The following is a 17433-nucleotide window of genomic DNA, read 5'->3' on the forward strand; positions in this document are numbered from 1 at the left end:
TTTCTAGAAGCAAGCCGTTTTGGAAGTGGATGCCACTCCTGCTTCCAAGCTTGTTTTAATCGGGAACTCCACCACATCAGTGTCACAGTGTTGAGTATTCTAGCCAACAGCTGCTGTACATGACTTTCAAACTGGTCTCCAGGGCCATGCACCCTTATGGGTTTTTAAATAGAAGGCCTTATCACAAACGCCTTGCTTCCTTTAGTTAACATTCCACCCTACAGCTCACCCATTCCAGCCAACAGCTGTCCTTTAAGGTAAACTTTTTTTTTTGTCATCCTTATTGTCTGTCTGTTCTATGCATAGGAAGTAACTGAAAAGAATATAGCTTGGATCTGGTGCACCTTAGTTTTTAAATGGGTGTGTTTGGTCTGTGACAGTGAAACATTTTTTATACATAGGGTGAAGAATGGATGGAGTGGACTTGACCTGAGAGAGTTTGGACTAGGGCTTTGGACTTGTCCTAAGCTTTGGACTTTTGGCATTGCCTTTGGTTTGACCTTGGCACTTGGGTTAGGTCTTTGAACTTGACTTAGACTTGGATTGGCGACTCAGACTTTCTTAGCCTTGACTCTGACTTTGGAGTGGAGGTTGGGTGGGTGGGCACTTTGCCTAGAACTTGGAGCACCAGCAGGCTCTTGGGTTTTGGCCAGGACAATTTGACTTGACCTGGGGCCTTGATCTTGACCTCAACCTTGAGGCCAGCACTGGTTTGATTTACCATGGCCTAGACTGTGGCCTTGATGTGGCAGACTGGCCTTGACCTTTGTCTAGATCTTCAACTTGGCTTTAACCAATTATTTCAGATTGGGTTTGGCCTTGAACTTGACCTTGACATCAATTTTTTTTTTTTGCATGGCCTTGAACTTGACCCTCACCTTGATCAGTTTCACATGACTTTGGCCTTGAACTTGACCCTCACCTTGATCAGTTTCACATGACCTTGAACTTCACCTTGACCTTCACATTAGCCTTGAGCACAATGTCAGGTGGCCTTGACCTTCACCTTGATCCTGACAGAGGAACTTGACCATGATGGCCTTGACCTTGACCGCAATTTCAGATTGGAAAACAGTCAAGACCAAGGTTCAAAATCAAGGAAGGAGGGTCAGGTATGTATTCATACCTTTTCAAACTATGTGGAACATATTCTTCGGGAAGCTAGACATTATGAAACATGTGACAACTTACCAACAAGCTGCATTATGCAGATGATACAACCTGGCTTGCTGAAACTGAGGAGTACCTGAAGTGTTTGTTGCAAAAGGTCAGACTGTAGCCTTCCATATGGATTGCATCTGACTATCAAGAAACAAATATCCTTATCACTGGGCCAATATGCAGTCTTATAATTGATTGAGAAAACATTGCAGCTATTAATTTAATCCTGCTCAGATCCACAGTCAACACTCCAGACACCAGCAGTCAGGAAATCAAGAGGTAAGTTGAACTGGGGAAAATCTATTGTCAAGGATCGTTCCAGAGTTCTAAAGAACAGCGATGCACCTGATAAGCCATGGCCTTATCAACTGCTTGCTATGAATCTTAGAGCTGGAAAATAAAGACGGCAGAAGACTTGGAATCTTTGAGTTGTGGTGCTGGAGAAGAGTATTGAACTCTTAAGAGAACAAATACACCTGTCCTGGGGATGGTGAAAGCAGTTTGCTCCTTGGAGGCTAGGACTTTGAAGCTCCATCTCTTACACTTGTGCATGTTTACAGGAGGGACTAGTCCTTGGAGGAGGACACCAGGCTTGGAAGACCTTGGATGAGATGGATTGACTGTGGATCAAGTGTGTCAGACAGTGAGGTTGGCTCAGGACAGGGCAAGTTTCAGAGCCATTGTTCATAGGGTCACTATGGGCTGTAGTCAACTTGGCGTTACATCATAACAAATCAGAGTTGAGGGTAAGTGGATTTTTGAAGAAAATAAGTCAGTGAGAATAAAAATTTGAAGTCTGCTTTCTCAGAGGGCACTGGGGTGAAAAAGAACTCTCTAGGATTGAGAGTAACAAATGTGGGGGTTTTTTTAGAAACCAATGAGTTCATGTGTTTATGGTAATCGGAAATCCAACAGTGATTATAGGTAACTTCAGTTAATAACAGTATGGTTGATGATGATATGTGCTGTCAAGTCGCTTGCAACTCATAGCATCCCTTTTTATACAAACAGCCCTAAACCGTGCCCTGTCCTGTGCCAACCTTATTGTCTCTGACACACCCACCCCCATCACCCCAGTAACTGAATCAATCCATCTCATAGAGGGTCTTCCTCTTCTGCACTGTCCCTCCACCCTCCCAAGCCTGACATCTCTCTCCTAGGACTGGTCACGTGTCCAAAGTATGTAAGAAAAACCAGAATCCTTGTATCCAGGGAGCAGCCTTGGCTTCACCTTCTCCAAGACAAACTTGTTTTCCTAGCGGTCCACGGAATCTTCAGTACTCCAGCACCACAGTTCAAAGACATCAATTGTCTTATCATCCCTAGTCATTGTCCAGCTTTCTGACACAGAGCAAGTAATTGCAAAGACTATGATTAGGTATACCTTAGATGTATCATTGCTCTTCAGTACTTTGGAGAGGTCTCTGACAGCAGACTTTCCCAATGCAATTTATCTTTTAATTGCTTAGCTGCTGGTACCAAGAGTTTTGATTGTGGAGCCAAGCAAACTAAAGCTGTTAAAAATCTCAATCTCTTCACCATTTATCATGATTAAGAACAATAAAACTGAATGCTTAAATTTCTTTTCGATCTCAAAAGCTAGTGGTAAAACAGTATATTAGAAAACATTATTAATGGGCAAAGTGACGCTCACTGCCATGTTCCTGAGTGAAAAGATTCAATAGCAACTCTTCCTTATCTATCATCAGGGCAGTGTAATTCAAATTTCAATCAAGATTTTAATATAAAGTGTCAGGTTTACACTAAGATCATTAGGAAGAGCAAAGGGTTCAGAAGAACCAAGACAGTTTTGAGGAGAAAACCAACGTGGAGATGGGAAGACCTGACATGTCTCTTTTATTTAAAGATGTAGAATTCACACAGATATACAAATAGATGGTCCGAGTAAAGAGCTCAGACACCTAACCTGTTTATTTATGGACACTTAGGATATTACAGAAGCACCATTACAAATGAGTGTGAGTGTGCAAGGAGGAGTGGATGGTGCTAGGTTAACAAACTGGTATGTCATAGAAAAAAAGTGCCCTTGGAGGGAAAGATAGGCAAAGCTTTGTCTTAGATACTTTGGTCATGTTGCCAGGAGAGGCTTGGAAAAGGACCTCATGTTTCGAAAGGTGGAAGGGTAGCAAGAGAGAGGACCCTCAGTGAGATGGATTGACCCAGTGACTACAGCAATGGGTTAAAGTGTGACCGAGATTGTGAGGATGGCACAGAATAGAGCAGGATCCAGATATGTTGTCCATAGTATCTGAGGCATACTCAGCAACACCTAATAACACATTAATAAGGTATCTACAGGGATGTAGAGGGAATAAAATTAGATACTATGTTCACACAAAGCACAAAAATGAATTCTGGATAGATTAAAGTACGTCAAACAAATTTCTAACCTTTAAATGATAACGTAAGCTTTAAAGAAAGATTTTCCTAAACAGGACTTAAAATGTAGAACAATGTTTGAGGGTATAGAAATACCACTTTTTTTTTTTTTTACAACAGGATACCATAAACAAAGTTAGAGATGAGCTACATGGTGTCAAGAGTAGATGATAGTATTGGCCATGCACACGCCTGACAAAAGGACCAGAAATCTAGGATATATCCAGAACAAAGGATGTATTCTGGATTCTTGTCCTTTGGGGGAAGGACATGGAGGGGGGAAGAGAGTAAATTCATTTGTAAGATGGTTAACCTAAACTTAATCATAAAAATGGAAAATTAGAATACATTAGTCAGATTACTCAACACTTAATGTCTGAGTAAAGTATTTAATGAGGACGTGGTCAGATGAAGATTCTCATATACTGCTAATGACATAGCAAAATGTAAACACACTTAGAGTCATTTGTTGATCTGACAGCAATGTTTAGGTGTTGCTAGGACCCAACAATCCCACATCTTAGATATATTCTGTAAAGAATATCTTAATCAGGCATGCAAAGAGACGGAAAGAAAGAAGGGTGTGTACCATGTCATTTTTTGTTACTAGTGAAAAGTTGGACGACAAACTAAATATCCCACAGTAATAAAATAATGTTGGCAAATTCAAACATAATAATACTTTACAGAAGTTAGAACCATGACCTTTATCGACATGGATTACTCTTCTGAACGATGTTGAAGGCAGAAGCAACTCTTAGAATGGTATGTACTCTCTTCAGCATGAAGTTCTTAAACAAGAGTTTAAGAACGTGTAAAATGCTATATGACTAAATCACAAGAACTGCCCATTTTTAAACACCAACTTGCCTATCAGCATCTTTAGCAGGTTCAACCTAACATTTGCAGATAATGATGATATTGCATGATCATAATCAATATAGCATTATCTCTTTGGGAGCAAAGACAAGGAAGTAACTAAATGATATTAAGGAGGGTATATGGGGAGCTTCACCTTTAGTAGTCATATTTTATTTGACACATTTTGATTCAGGATACGTGGCTATGTACTCTTACCATATTCTTATACATTTCTCTTGAAGCTCATATTTGATGATCTTTTTAAGCAAACCAAAATGTTGCTAGAGATATAAAAAAATCTTAACTCCATAACATTCTGAGTCATATTTACCAAATTATTAAATTCTTTGCCGAGTACTTATCTGAATATAGCACTCATAAGGCTTTTAGTATAACAAAAAAAACCCTGAAAAACATCTCTCCTCACACACCAGGTAAATGCTTCAATTTTTATTTTGTTCCGTTAGCACTGGTAAGGTTGTCATCACAAAAATCATTCATTAAGTGCCTCTCTTTTGCTTGCTGTCGTGTTTGTTGGTGGTCAGATGCATCTCTTTACCATGTGCTGTGAGATTCAATGACATTCAAGTATCTGTCTTGTCTTTTTTTCTTTCTTGCTTTCCTCTCTCTCCACCCCCCTTGCTGCCAACAATGCCAACAGAAATCTGCAAGCAGAATACGACCGTCTGAAGCAGCAGCATGAGCATAAAGGCCTGTCCCCACTGCCGTCCCCTCCAGAAATGATGCCAACTTCTCCCCAGAGCCCCCGGGATGCTGAGCTCATTGCTGAGGCCAAGCTTCTGCGTCAACACAAAGGCCGCCTGGAAGCCAGGATGCAAATCCTGGAAGACCACAATAAACAGCTGGAGTCCCAGCTCCACAGGCTAAGGCAGCTGCTAGAACAAGTGAGGCCCCCACTGTGATGACACGGGACACGGACAGGAACTCAGTGCTTTTTATATGTGCAGCTACCATCATGTTTTTCGAGTATCTGCTATGCATCTCACAAAGTGCTTGATATCGGGGGTGGGGGGGGGAGGGAGACAGAAAAGAGGAAAGTAGAATGCTTTTAAAATATTTGTTCAAGATTGATTCCTACAGATTTTTTTTTCTACCACAGTGGGAAGAAATTATATAAAGCATCCACTAGTTCTCCAAAAGTGAAAATTTTACCTCTTGTAAACAGAACCACTTTCTTTGTAATTAGTTTTATTTTCTAATAAGCCTTGCCTCTATTTCCCTTTTCTTCCAATTAAAATAGTATTTTTTTTAAACCCTTCCTTGAAAACCTAGCAAGATAGTGTCCTATCTGGACATCTCTATCTCATTGCTGTCGGGTGGGCACTGAGGCGCCATTGGCTTTCCAAGGCTGTAAACTGCATGAGAGGAGATAGTCCCTCTTTCTTCCATGGCGTTGCTGGTGGATTTGAACTGCAGAGAAGAGCTGCCTTTGCTTAACAGTGCAACTCCCTGCAGACTAGGCCACAGGAGCTCCCTAAGCAGGTTATAGTCCCTATTGTCTGGAGATTTTTAATTCTGACATTTGTTCTCAGCTTCTTACCCAATACTTCACAAATATATGACCCCTCTATTAAATCTTTGTGTTCTCCATTCTCACATTATCTTCAAATTCTTTTTGTTAGGGGCTCTAATAATAACTTACTCCTCTACAGTTCTCATATGGTTTTCAAACTTCCAGAAGCAAATAAACATCCATACATCTTATCAATAATGGAATTTCCCAGTCTTTGAGAGGTTCCTAATTAGGAAAGGTGAAAATTTAAGAGTCATAAATGTCTGTCATTCTTTCATAGGTAGTTTTGAGTGTTTATTATTAAAAAAAAAATTCTTTCTCTCTCTGGATATCTTAGCCCCAGGCAGAGGCCAAGGTGAATGGTACAACACTGTCATCTCCTTCTACCTCTCTTCAGAGGTCAGACAGCAGTCAGCCTATGCTGCTCCGGGTGGTTGGCAGTCAAACTTCAGAGTCCATGGGTAAGTCCCTTAATTGTTTGAATTTTTTTATTATTATTCTTAGACGTAGAAATGGTAAAATATTTGTTCAGAGGTCCATAGCATCAGTTAAATTCTGTAATAGCAGTACCATAAATTCACCAGGGGGGTACAGAGATAAGTGATATACGCTTGTCCTGCATAGAGCTGATCATTCAGTTATTCAGAATAAAGCAGATGGTGTTAAAGTTTGACTCCATTTAGAGACCAGAGAAGGCCTTATGATGAATTATTTGTGGAGAGTCCCCAGGTCTATGGGTGTAAGCAAACATGTTTTGATGAAAGCACTAGTATATGCAAAGGTGTGGAACTAAGGCCAAGGGTAGGAAACAGCTTTATTAGTAAGGCAGGGTCCAAGCAGGAGGTAGAGGGAAGTAAACTTGTGGAGGAAGGTGTAAGTCATATGACCAAGACATGAATTTTGGACAGAGCTCTTTGACTCCTTTTGGTGGCTGTCATGGAGCCACTGGAAATCTTATAGGTGAGATATAGTTTAAAAGCACTTTATGTTAAATTGTAATCTGGAATTTCTGCTTGGTAGAACTTTTACAGATGGAAAGAGAAGTTAGAAAACTAGTATTACAAAGATTTTAATATGTGAGTTCTAAAGGGGCTTTGGGATTGTGAGTTCTGAGACAGAAAAAAAGCTGGCTGTGAGACTCTTAGATCAATATAGACTATTAAGGACCTGGGTAACAACTGACTAGATGATGTGAGCAAATGAAGTATGAAGAGAAGATTTAGGCAGAAGATTGTAGTGGTAAGTTTGTTTGTAGAAATACTGTGTTCAAAAAACTGGTAAATTTTTTTCAATCATGTCTACCAGGAAAATAAAATACTGCTATATGAGGACAGGCCGAAGAGGTATGAGAGAGTAAGCCCTACAGAATTGACAACTGAAGATCATGATAAATAACACAGATGTTTGGATTCTGAACCTAAGGGAAACATTCCATACAGGCGATGATATAGTGAAGAAATGGAGAGCAGGAACATGTGGTCAAAGACGCAATGAGGAGGACAGCTCAATAAAAAGGAAAATAAATTACAGATCATTGAATCACCATAAATTCTGTTACTGGCCATTTCTAAGAAAGCAATTTCAGCCAAAGAGAAGGGAAGCTAAAGAGTTATCCTTTCAACAAAAGAAATTATCAAGTAATCTTAAAAATGAGTGAGGCTCGAACAAAGTGAAGACTGTCTTGGAACAGTATCAAATGACGTGTGCTGAGCTAAAAAAAAAGTAGATGACTTTGTAGGAAGAAATAAATGGTCATCATGCTTTGGTGTAATTTTTCAAGTGTTCTCTGCCTAGGTCTTCGTTCTAAGAAAGCTGGAATTCAGTGAAGCAGAAAGGAAAAAGGTCAAAATGAGTAAGACACTGTAAAGTAATTGTTAAAACGGTAATGAAAAGAATTGTGGGTTGCTTTGTTGTTGTTTTTTTCCCCTGATAGGCTAGACAACAGGAAGTTTTACAAAGGTGATAAGATACTTTGTCCATCTTCATTTCTCCTTCTTCTAAGGCCCAGGTTGAATCAGTTCCATGCTGTATACATTATTTTCCCTGGCTTCTAAACTGGTTTTACATGGTTCTCTCAATCCCTTCTCATAAAGGAAAAAAAAAAACCCACAGAAAGGAAGAGACTTGTAACTACCTGATTCCTTATACTTACAGTTCTATTGCTTAGAAGACCATGCTATATTGAGGAATCCATTTCATGCTTGGGCTCTTGCATGAAGATAGAATAAATAGACAAAGCCAGCCTTTCCAGAAATGATGAACAAAAGGGAAGATTCAAGGGTGTAAATGAATTATATGGTGGTAGATCAGAGGAAGGCTTTAAAGTTAGACATTACGGATTTAAAACATTCTCAAGTAATGCCTACAACTAAAGCATAGTCTACTGGCTCACTGTTGAGGTGTTTTACATGGAGAGAGATCATGGAGGGTGAGGAGTTAAATTCATAGAGTTAAGGTCACTTTTGCTGGACTCATCACCAGGACACTGACGCATCCTTGTAGTGATGATGGAAGACCAAGATACTGAGGAAAGTGGGTGAGGGTTCAGAAGATATTTCTCAGACAGAAGCAAGAGTAGCTGAAGCAAATGTGATGAACTTGAACCACCTAGAGCTGTGGGCAAAAGGCAAATGGCAAATCCTGCTCCAGAGAAGCCAAACGTTGTCCAAAAGCCAAGTTTCTTTTTAAAAGGAAGAGGAAGTGCCTGAGGTTGTTTTCTCATGCCTCATTGATTCAGGGCAATCTCCAAATCGGATTCTTTTTCTGCTCATGAGATCTGAATTTGGCTAATGGGCTGTTGGGACTGACAGTGATGGTGCAGTGTGTGAAAAGATATTGCATGTCCTTGAAAAGACTGTAAATTCCAAAAATTCGTGCCACTGTTGTCTCCTACTTCAGGATCTTTTTCTTTCTTATTTCTTGATTGTGAAGTAAGTAAAGCATGTGAAACTACGTTGCACATTTTAACGGTGAGATTCTGAGCCCTGCATATTTAGAAGCATTAATTATTTAGGCCTGTCAACACTGGTGAACAGGCAGCCTGCCTATTAAAGCACCCAAATTAAAGTACACACCAGTCCCTGGCGATATGTGGAGCCAAGGCAATCCTGGCAGAACTGAATGCAGGGACAGAAGTGCTCTTTCCAGTGGATGAATTAAGCTAAGATATAACTCGCCAATAGAGAGGCTGTGTTGTTAAGTTTATTCTTGGAAAGAAAAGACTGGATTCAAGGATTTTTTTTTAACTGTATAAGCCTATTTAAGAAAAAAAACCCACCTTTTGGAATGACGTACACAGGAGTTTAAATAAATGCAATGTGTGTGCACTCATGTTTGATGCTGGATAAGGCTCATATTTGCTGAACTTTATTCTGGGTAGAGATTTTGTTTCTTTAAATGTATGATCCCTGTGATTTTTAAAAATTTTCTTTATTTCCCTGAAATATGAGTTACATCGTATTTAGTGATCTACCTAGAGTCACAATGCTTCCATCATTCATGATCCATTTACCAGTGCAAAGGGGTCTGGTGGTATGTGCAAGTGAATCAATTACGACTCACGGTGATCCTGTGAACCACAGATCTGAACTCTGCCCTATTCTGCGCCATCCTTACTTCTCATTTCTGACATACTTTACCTTCATGTATTATATGTGTGTTCTATATTAACTGGGACAAAGTCTCCATGAAGTATACATTCTATTAGAGGAGTCCTACAATAAACCAACCCATGTTTAAATGAACTGAATCTTTTTTTTGCTATTGGGAGCTACCTAACTGGAGCTTACAACTTCCTAACAACTTTTTATATTTAATGGGCACCAACCTCAAACAAACCAGAACGCCCAAACTCAGTTCTGACTCCCTCCTAGAGACCCGCCACGTAAGGTCTACAAGACTGCAGATCTTTACAGACGCTGCCTGCCACATTTCCCCCCAAAGGAGCAGCTAGTGGATTCTAGCTGTAAACCTGTAAACTCAGTCACCCGTTTTTTAGAAGTAGTTTATATTTTGCTACATTTGCTTATTTTGTTTGTGTGAAAATTTTAAAGTATTCTCTAGCTTTTTATTTTGGATCATTTCAAAGGTATGAGAGTGGTGGAATTCATTCACCAATGAACATTTTTGCCACATCTGCTTTATGTCTATTTATGTACCTTTAAACATGTGGTACATATTTTTATATTAGCATCTATAGGTTAATATACTTCTGTTTATATGGTATATACTTCTGTTTATATGGTACATGTTTATTAATATTTATGTCCATATTTACATGTGTGCTTGGTTTGTTGCTTTGCTTTTTCTTTTTTGCTCTACTGATCTAATTAATGGTAATGTCTCTGACACAATCACACTTCATCTCTAAACACTTCAAGAGATATCTTCCAAGGTCAAAACTAATCTCCTATATAAACACAATGAGGTAACTGCACACAGGAAATTACCATTAACATGTCACCATTATCCACAGAATATGATAATCCTGTCGAAAATATTTAATCTGAATCAGTGCGTGTATGATAAGTAGGCAAATCCAAGGTCAGAAACATTTTACAAAGCGATTGGTCTCACCTCTTCTAAAATGACAATATCATGAAATATATAAAAACGGAGATTTTTTTTTAAATTTACCTACAAGAAGGGAGCTCTGGTGGCCTAGTGCTGCAATCTGGAAGGCACATCGTTCAAATCCACTAGATGCTCTGTGGAAAAAGGATGGGCAAATGTCTCCTATGCAATTCACTGTCTCCGATAACCCACTCAGAGAGTCAGTTATGAGTCAGTACCGACTTGATGGCACACAACAAAATGACAGGACAGCTAAATGGATCTTGAACCCAAAAAAGTACAAGGCAAAAAAACCATTATTGGCAGAAGCAGGCAAATTTAAAATGATTGTACTTTTTTATCCTGGGTATTCAGTCATTCTGATACATTTTGTTTTCTAACATTAATTATAATTGATCAATGCTGTTTACCACAGTGTCTTATCAAATCTTCACTGTATCTTGCCTGTCTTTTCCCCTCCTTCCTCCCTGTATGACCCATTATGCATATCCTGTTCAAAGTTGCTAACTGCAATTTGCATAGTGTCAGTTCATTTGGACCCTAAGACCAGCATCTGATTACCCTTTAAGCAGAGAAAGTATGAGAAAATACGAGTTTCCTTCTGCTTACTTATAAATCCAAAGTGAACAATTTCACTTTCTCCCCTACTGCATCAAAGATTCTACTTGTAGATATGTCTGGTATTTGCCTCTCCAAATCTGTTAGCACCTTACCACAGAATCAAAGCTTTCTTATAAACCCAGAGACAGATTACCCAGTAAACAAGGTAAACAGGCTTGTTGTTTTTGTTAAGTGCTGCTGAGTCATAGGTAATACATAGCAACCCTATGAAGGAAAGTCCTCAATACTTGTGTGACTTTCATCCTTTCTCCAGGTTCATAGGGTTTCTGGAGGCAAGCTGTTTCGGAAGTGGATGCCATTCCTGCTTCCAAGCTTGTTTTAATGGGGGAGCTCCACCACTGTCCACCATGGGTAACCATTATCACATTTGACACATCAGTGTCAGTGTTCAGCTTCACAGCAACCACAAGTTACCGCTGTATGGCAAGTGGACACACCAGGGCCATAAGACCTAGAAGAATGTTTGAACAAAAATAAAGACAGACAGGCCTGAGGGTCGCCATTCAAAAATCACCCACCCTTGGCTTGGTAGCATCACTTTCTGTCCACTGCGTCAACTGGTCACTCTCTGTGTTGATGATGATGTTAAGTGCCGTAGAGTCATAGGCGACCCTATGAAGGAAATGTCCTCAACACTTGTGTGGCTTACAAGTATTTACTAATTTTTAGTGAACAACTGCATTTATTTTCCACCACATCTTTGATAGAGTTCACTACAGATTCATACTTTGCTTGTTTATTGAGTATCTTGCCCGTAACAACCACCACCAATCCAATCACCAATGTCAGTTAGTTTTGTTGTTGTTTACAAAAAACCCTCACAAAACCAAACACACATGAACAGCCTTTCCAATTCAGCTACTGACCAAATGTAAGCCCCTCATCAGTTACTACCAGAACAAACAATACAAATATTCTCCAATACACTAGTAGATTTCTCTGCCTTTGTCTCCCTCCCTGTTCAAACCACCTTTCAGGAACTCCTAGTGACTCTCTGAACATTCCCGTTGTATTGTAGTATTCCCTTCATTCCCCAGCATTTTTTTTATATTTTTTTTTTCATTTCAATGAACCTCTACAGAGATTTTGGAATTCCATTCATTCATTGTTGCACCCTTCTCCCCGCCCATCCTACCTCACCCCTTCCCCAGCATTTTTAGTGGTGTCTGGATTTGGTACAGAATAAAACAGGGACTCCCTCGTATGGTGCCCAAAGCTTACTTTCTTCTCTAAGCCAATTTGTGATTGCCTTCAAATGCTATCCCAGTGCCCCTTCACAGACCCAGGGTGGCTGGTACTCATGAGTTTCTTGCTGCCCTATGCTATCAATCCTCTTTGGCCTTAAGCAAGAATGCATTCACAACCTGTAAAATAACATCCTTTTCACTCTTTTGTGCCTTAATTATGGAGTCAATGAGTTTTCCCTTGTAACTTAGTCACACATTAAATTGTTTAATAATGCATTCTATCTTTTTCATTTGCCCCTTTTTTCCTTGTGGCTAGCATTTCTTTTTTTCTCTCAGGAACTCCCTAGGACCTGAATTCCTTAAGGACTATGATGGAGTCTTCCTTCTTTTCTTTCCCATTTGAACACCCTTTAGCCAACAGACAGTGAAGTGCCTATTGAATGTATGTTTTGGAAAGCAAGTATAATACATCCTTGAGTAGACATGGTACCATGTAGATACTAAAGAAACGTAGCTTCTAATTTCACTATCTTTATACACCATTCACAAACTAACCAGTTTACAGTCCGCACCATCACTCTTTACCATGATAAAGACCTTTGATTGATTGGAAAAACTAGTAGGCTTTGTAAACTTTCACTCTAAAAAAGATAATATAATGTGGTCTCTGTCGGTACCACCCCAATATACCAAAAAAAAAAAATAAAATAAAAGAGAGAGAGAGAACTTATGGCCAGCACGTATACAATTGAAGGCATCTATCTCATCTCAAATCATAATGTGAAATAGTAATGGAAGCAAATTATCTGGCCACAAATAAACCACACTATGTTTTTTTCTTCTGAAAACCTGGAGAAAAGTGAAAGACATAAGTAGCACGATAATAGCACATCAAATTAGCAATTCAAACTAGAATATGTGGTTTAGACTTATAATCCAATGGAAAAAGTTAGGGAGCTTATTGCTGGTAAACAGTCCTTTTTAAAATTGTTAAATTATGTTGGGGGGTTTTATTTCCCACATTGTGTTTTTTATGATCATTCCCTTACATTGTGTCTTATAAAAATGAATCACCATTGATCTATGCCCACCACTAACATTTCTCCTTTTTTTAGGAGAAAAACGGTTTTCTCATATACAGCTTTTAAGAGAAAATAACTTGCTTAGGTGCATGCGTGGAGTCATAGCTGACTCTTCATTGAGTCTCCAAGGCAGTAAATTGCCCATCTTTCTCCTGCACAGAGCAGCTTGGTGGATTGAAGCACCGGAGGCCCTGGGCCTTTGGGTTAGCAGTCCTATTCCCTGTTGTCTATGCCTCCAGAGCTCCTTTCTGAAGGTGGTTTCAATGTATCAGCTGCTCCTTGAGAGAAAGACCATCTCCTCCCATGTGATTTACAGTAACTCAAGGGAGAGTCACTTATGAGTCTTAATGGCCAGGAGTTTGAGACATTTGGCTCTTTTAGGTGGAGTCAGAACCATACCTAACACCTTCAACGTAAGACCCCTTCTGTTAGTTGTGCACAATGCAGAGTTTCTGGCTAAAAGAACTTTTAAAGCAAGGGGTCTTGAAGAACATTCTGAGAACTGCAAACCATTCCATTCCTTCTCAGCTTATTAAGTAGCTGCACTACAATCTTGAAGGTACGCAGTGCAAATCCTCCCACTGCTCCATGAGAGAAGGATGTGCAGTCTCTTCTCCTGTGATTAGCAGCCTCTGAAAACCTGCTCGAGGGTCAGCTAATTTAATTTCTGATTTGACAGCACACAACAGCCACCTGTTTCATACTACCAGTGTCTATACTATTTAACTATTTATACTATTTAGTGTATTTTTCTTAATTTGAAAGATTTGTTTTTAAGATGTTTCAGCTGTTTCTTTGCAGCTACTTCAGACTAGCTAAGAAGACTGTAGCTAACTGTTGTTATGTGCCGTCGAGTCAACTATTGCGACCCTATAAACAATAGATCTGAACCCTGCCCTTAACACTGTCTGACACATCTTCCCCCACTGCCAGAGTCACAGTCAATTCATCTCACCCAGGGTCTTCCTCTCCTGTACGGACCCTCCACCCTTCCAAGCATGATGTCCTTCTTTAAGGACTGGTCCCTCCTGTCAGCATGCTGAAAGCATCAAAATCCTTGCTTTTAAGGAGCAACCTGATTTAACTCTCTCCAGGATCGACCTGTTTGCCAGTTTTCTATTAATCCAAAAACGGGTTTTTCATGTGTGCCTGTAGAAATCACTGTGGAGCCAAATCACGTTGAAGTGTTAATGCTGAAGAATTGCCATTAACGAAGTTTGAAATCCCTTAACCATTAGCAATATGCTGTTTGAACTGGCAGTGAATCTGTGACAGAGGGATTAGAGCATTCCCAGGGTGCATTAGTATTTTCTGGTTAAATAAATGAAAAGCTTTATCAAGGGAAGAGAGGCCTTCTGGTCCCAATATTACTATTAGGGTCAGGAACATTTTGGGGTTGCCTGTCCCTGAGTAGTTCAAATGACTGATGCATGTAGCTACCAACATGACTGAAGTGAATACCATAAAACAAAATCCTCATGAGTGACTGAATGCGAAACCAATCTTTGTCTGTACACTTTCATTCAAGCCAGCATTTTTTAAAAATCTTGACAGGAGCAGGCTGGCTCGTTCTCCCAGGGAGCAACTGGTAGATTCTAACTTCTGCCCTCTCAGTTAGCAGTCCAACACTCAACCCACTATACCACCAGGACTCCATATGTATTGGTATGCTGGAGTGTATCAAGCATATACTGTATATGCTTGCTCTATAATAATTAACCACAAATAAGTTGCATAGTTCTCATTCATACATGTGTTGATCAGCTGGACTTTTACTAAAGTCCGCTGGGCTTGATGTCACGTTGTATAGTTTGGGTTTGACTCATCTGCACTTAGCTTTCATCCTCCTGGGCCAGAGACGCACTCAATTCTCTCACCACTGCCTTCTGTGCTGAATAAGACAATCACACTCCCTTCTCCGCACTTCTTCTCCCCTTTGTCTGGAGTGCCTTTCTCTCCAGTGACTCACACCGTCAAGTCCATAAAGTTCCCCCTTAACTGCACTTCATCAGTGAGGGATTCTAAGACTTCCCACTCTGACAAATCTTCCTCATTCCATCTCCCTAGCTGGCTCTCCTCTGAGCCTTCAGACCTAAGTACGTAATTTACTCATTTAGGCTGTGTGCCCCATCAGAATGTCAGTTCCATGAAATCAGGTACTTTGGCTTGTTTATTGCTATAAATCCTGCACCAAGCATATAAATGGTTTTGGTTCAATACTAGAATAAACCAATTATTCTTACTGTTTTTAAACACTATTCTTTATAAACTGTCTCAATACTGGATACTCCAATATTGCTACTTGGACTTGAGTCCACTGGTATTTTATTCAGCTGTTTCCATTTTTCCAGTATAATCTGACAGAGAAGATTTTAGACATTGAGCATTTGGCTTGATTCACCTCTTCTCATGCATATTATGTGATAAATTTTCTTTTCATTCTTAAAAGGCGATTACCTGAATCCAGAGGATTTTCTCCCCCCCCCCCCCGAGGATTTTCTTTACTTAACGTCTTCGAGAATCCTGAGAATAGAAGAAAACAAGATTATTTTTTTCTGGTTTTTGTTTTCTGTTTGAATGGATACATTTATCACTGCCATGAATGTTCTCCATTAAAACAAATCAGCCAATTTTACATTTGTATTGAACACTCATAGCTGAGACTCATAGATGATAGTTTATCTGTGGAGATGAACTTGGCTGACATCATTAGGTTTATACTTTACAATTTGCTCCTGGAAACAATTCCAGGAGAGAAATGTCAGTCACTTCATTGAACTGTACCTGAATCTTAACACAGTACAATTGAGTTCCTAGAGCCCTGGAATGATGTAATTAAACTGTCACAAATATTAACATCGACGCTCATGAGTTACTCTGTGGGTTGTGATTTATTCTGCGAGGCATACTATCTATCACTAAAGTGGACTTGCTGCTGTTAAAAAATGCCTCCTGTGTCCCAATTTGGGGAAAAAATTTGCATCTGTAATGGGACACAGCAATCTAATCGGCCCTGTAGTTGTCAGGCTCCTATTCTTCCTGGCATTATTTTATTCATGTCATCCTCAACAAATAATGCTCACTTAAAACTGCAAGGAAAGGGAAACAAAAAATCCTGACACTGACTTTTTCCTTTTCTGAAGGCGTAAACTTAAACTATGTGTGAGTGAGAGAGACAGATTTTATTTCATTGGTGGTGCAGAGTTTGGTGGCAAGGAAGAGAGGTGTTAACATTTTACTTCTGTGAAAATCCTATGGAACACTGCTCTTTGAAATACATGGGTTGCCTGAATCATAATCAACTCGATGGCGATAGGTTTGGTTTTGGAGTGAGAAAGTGTAAGTGAGTATATGAGTGAGTGGGAGTATGTATATATAAGCAGATGGATAGAAGGTTAGAGGGATGCTTCAACTCTTTTTACCTTGTGGCCTTAATCCTTCAGTGCTATGTTTGATTAAGATGAGAGTGACAAGGGGTGGGGTGCAAACAGAGCTTGAAAAGACCTTATTGTCACTATGGGAAGATGACTGTTATGAAAATTAGTTTCAAATGACCCCTAAAGTTCAAATTAATTTTGTTTGCATTCTGGGGTATTTCTCCTAACCAAAAAAAAATGCTGTTTTGAGGTAGACTGCATTGATACATGAATGAACACCAAGACACAGGTCCACTAACTCTACAAGGGGCTTCTGTTCCCTGCAGACGAGCCATCCCAAATATATTGTCTCAAATTGTTATTTTCTCACAAATTGTCCAAACACTTCTGAAAAACCATTCCTCTTTACCAACCCCCAAACCTCATTGTGATAAAGTTGTCTAAAGTAAAAAAAAAAAGGGAAGAGACAGAAGGCCCCACAGCTATAGTCCTCAGAATATTAATATTTTATTACTTCTGTAGGTCACATATAACTTTCATTTCTCCCTATGACACTGGACTTTAAAGATACTTGAGTTTTGTTTGTATTTTTGGCTAAATGTCAAAAGAAAAAGTGGAGTTAATTCCTCAGTCTCTCC

The 17433-nt window shown here is 39.5% G+C and overlaps 1 protein-coding gene across 5 annotated transcripts in view; it reads left to right on the forward strand.

Annotated features, from left to right (window-relative positions):
* The window catches only part of DMD (dystrophin), a 1058866-nt gene that overhangs the window by 1024944 nt on the left and 16489 nt on the right, over window positions 1-17433 (forward strand). For all 5 annotated transcript variants that reach the window (XM_006881772.1, XM_006881771.1, XM_006881773.1 and 2 more), the window contains 2 exons: window positions 5084-5327; window positions 6294-6417. In XM_006881772.1, coding sequence (XP_006881834.1) covers window positions 5084-5327; window positions 6294-6417 — 368 coding nt within the window. The remainder of the gene's footprint in view (window positions 1-5083; window positions 5328-6293; window positions 6418-17433) is intronic.

The sequence above is a fragment of the Elephantulus edwardii genome, unplaced genomic scaffold (genome assembly GCF_000299155.1).
Source record: "Elephantulus edwardii isolate Elephantulus edwardi_28Jun2011 unplaced genomic scaffold, EleEdw1.0 scaffold00016, whole genome shotgun sequence".
Taxonomy (NCBI): domain Eukaryota; kingdom Metazoa; phylum Chordata; class Mammalia; order Macroscelidea; family Macroscelididae; genus Elephantulus; species Elephantulus edwardii.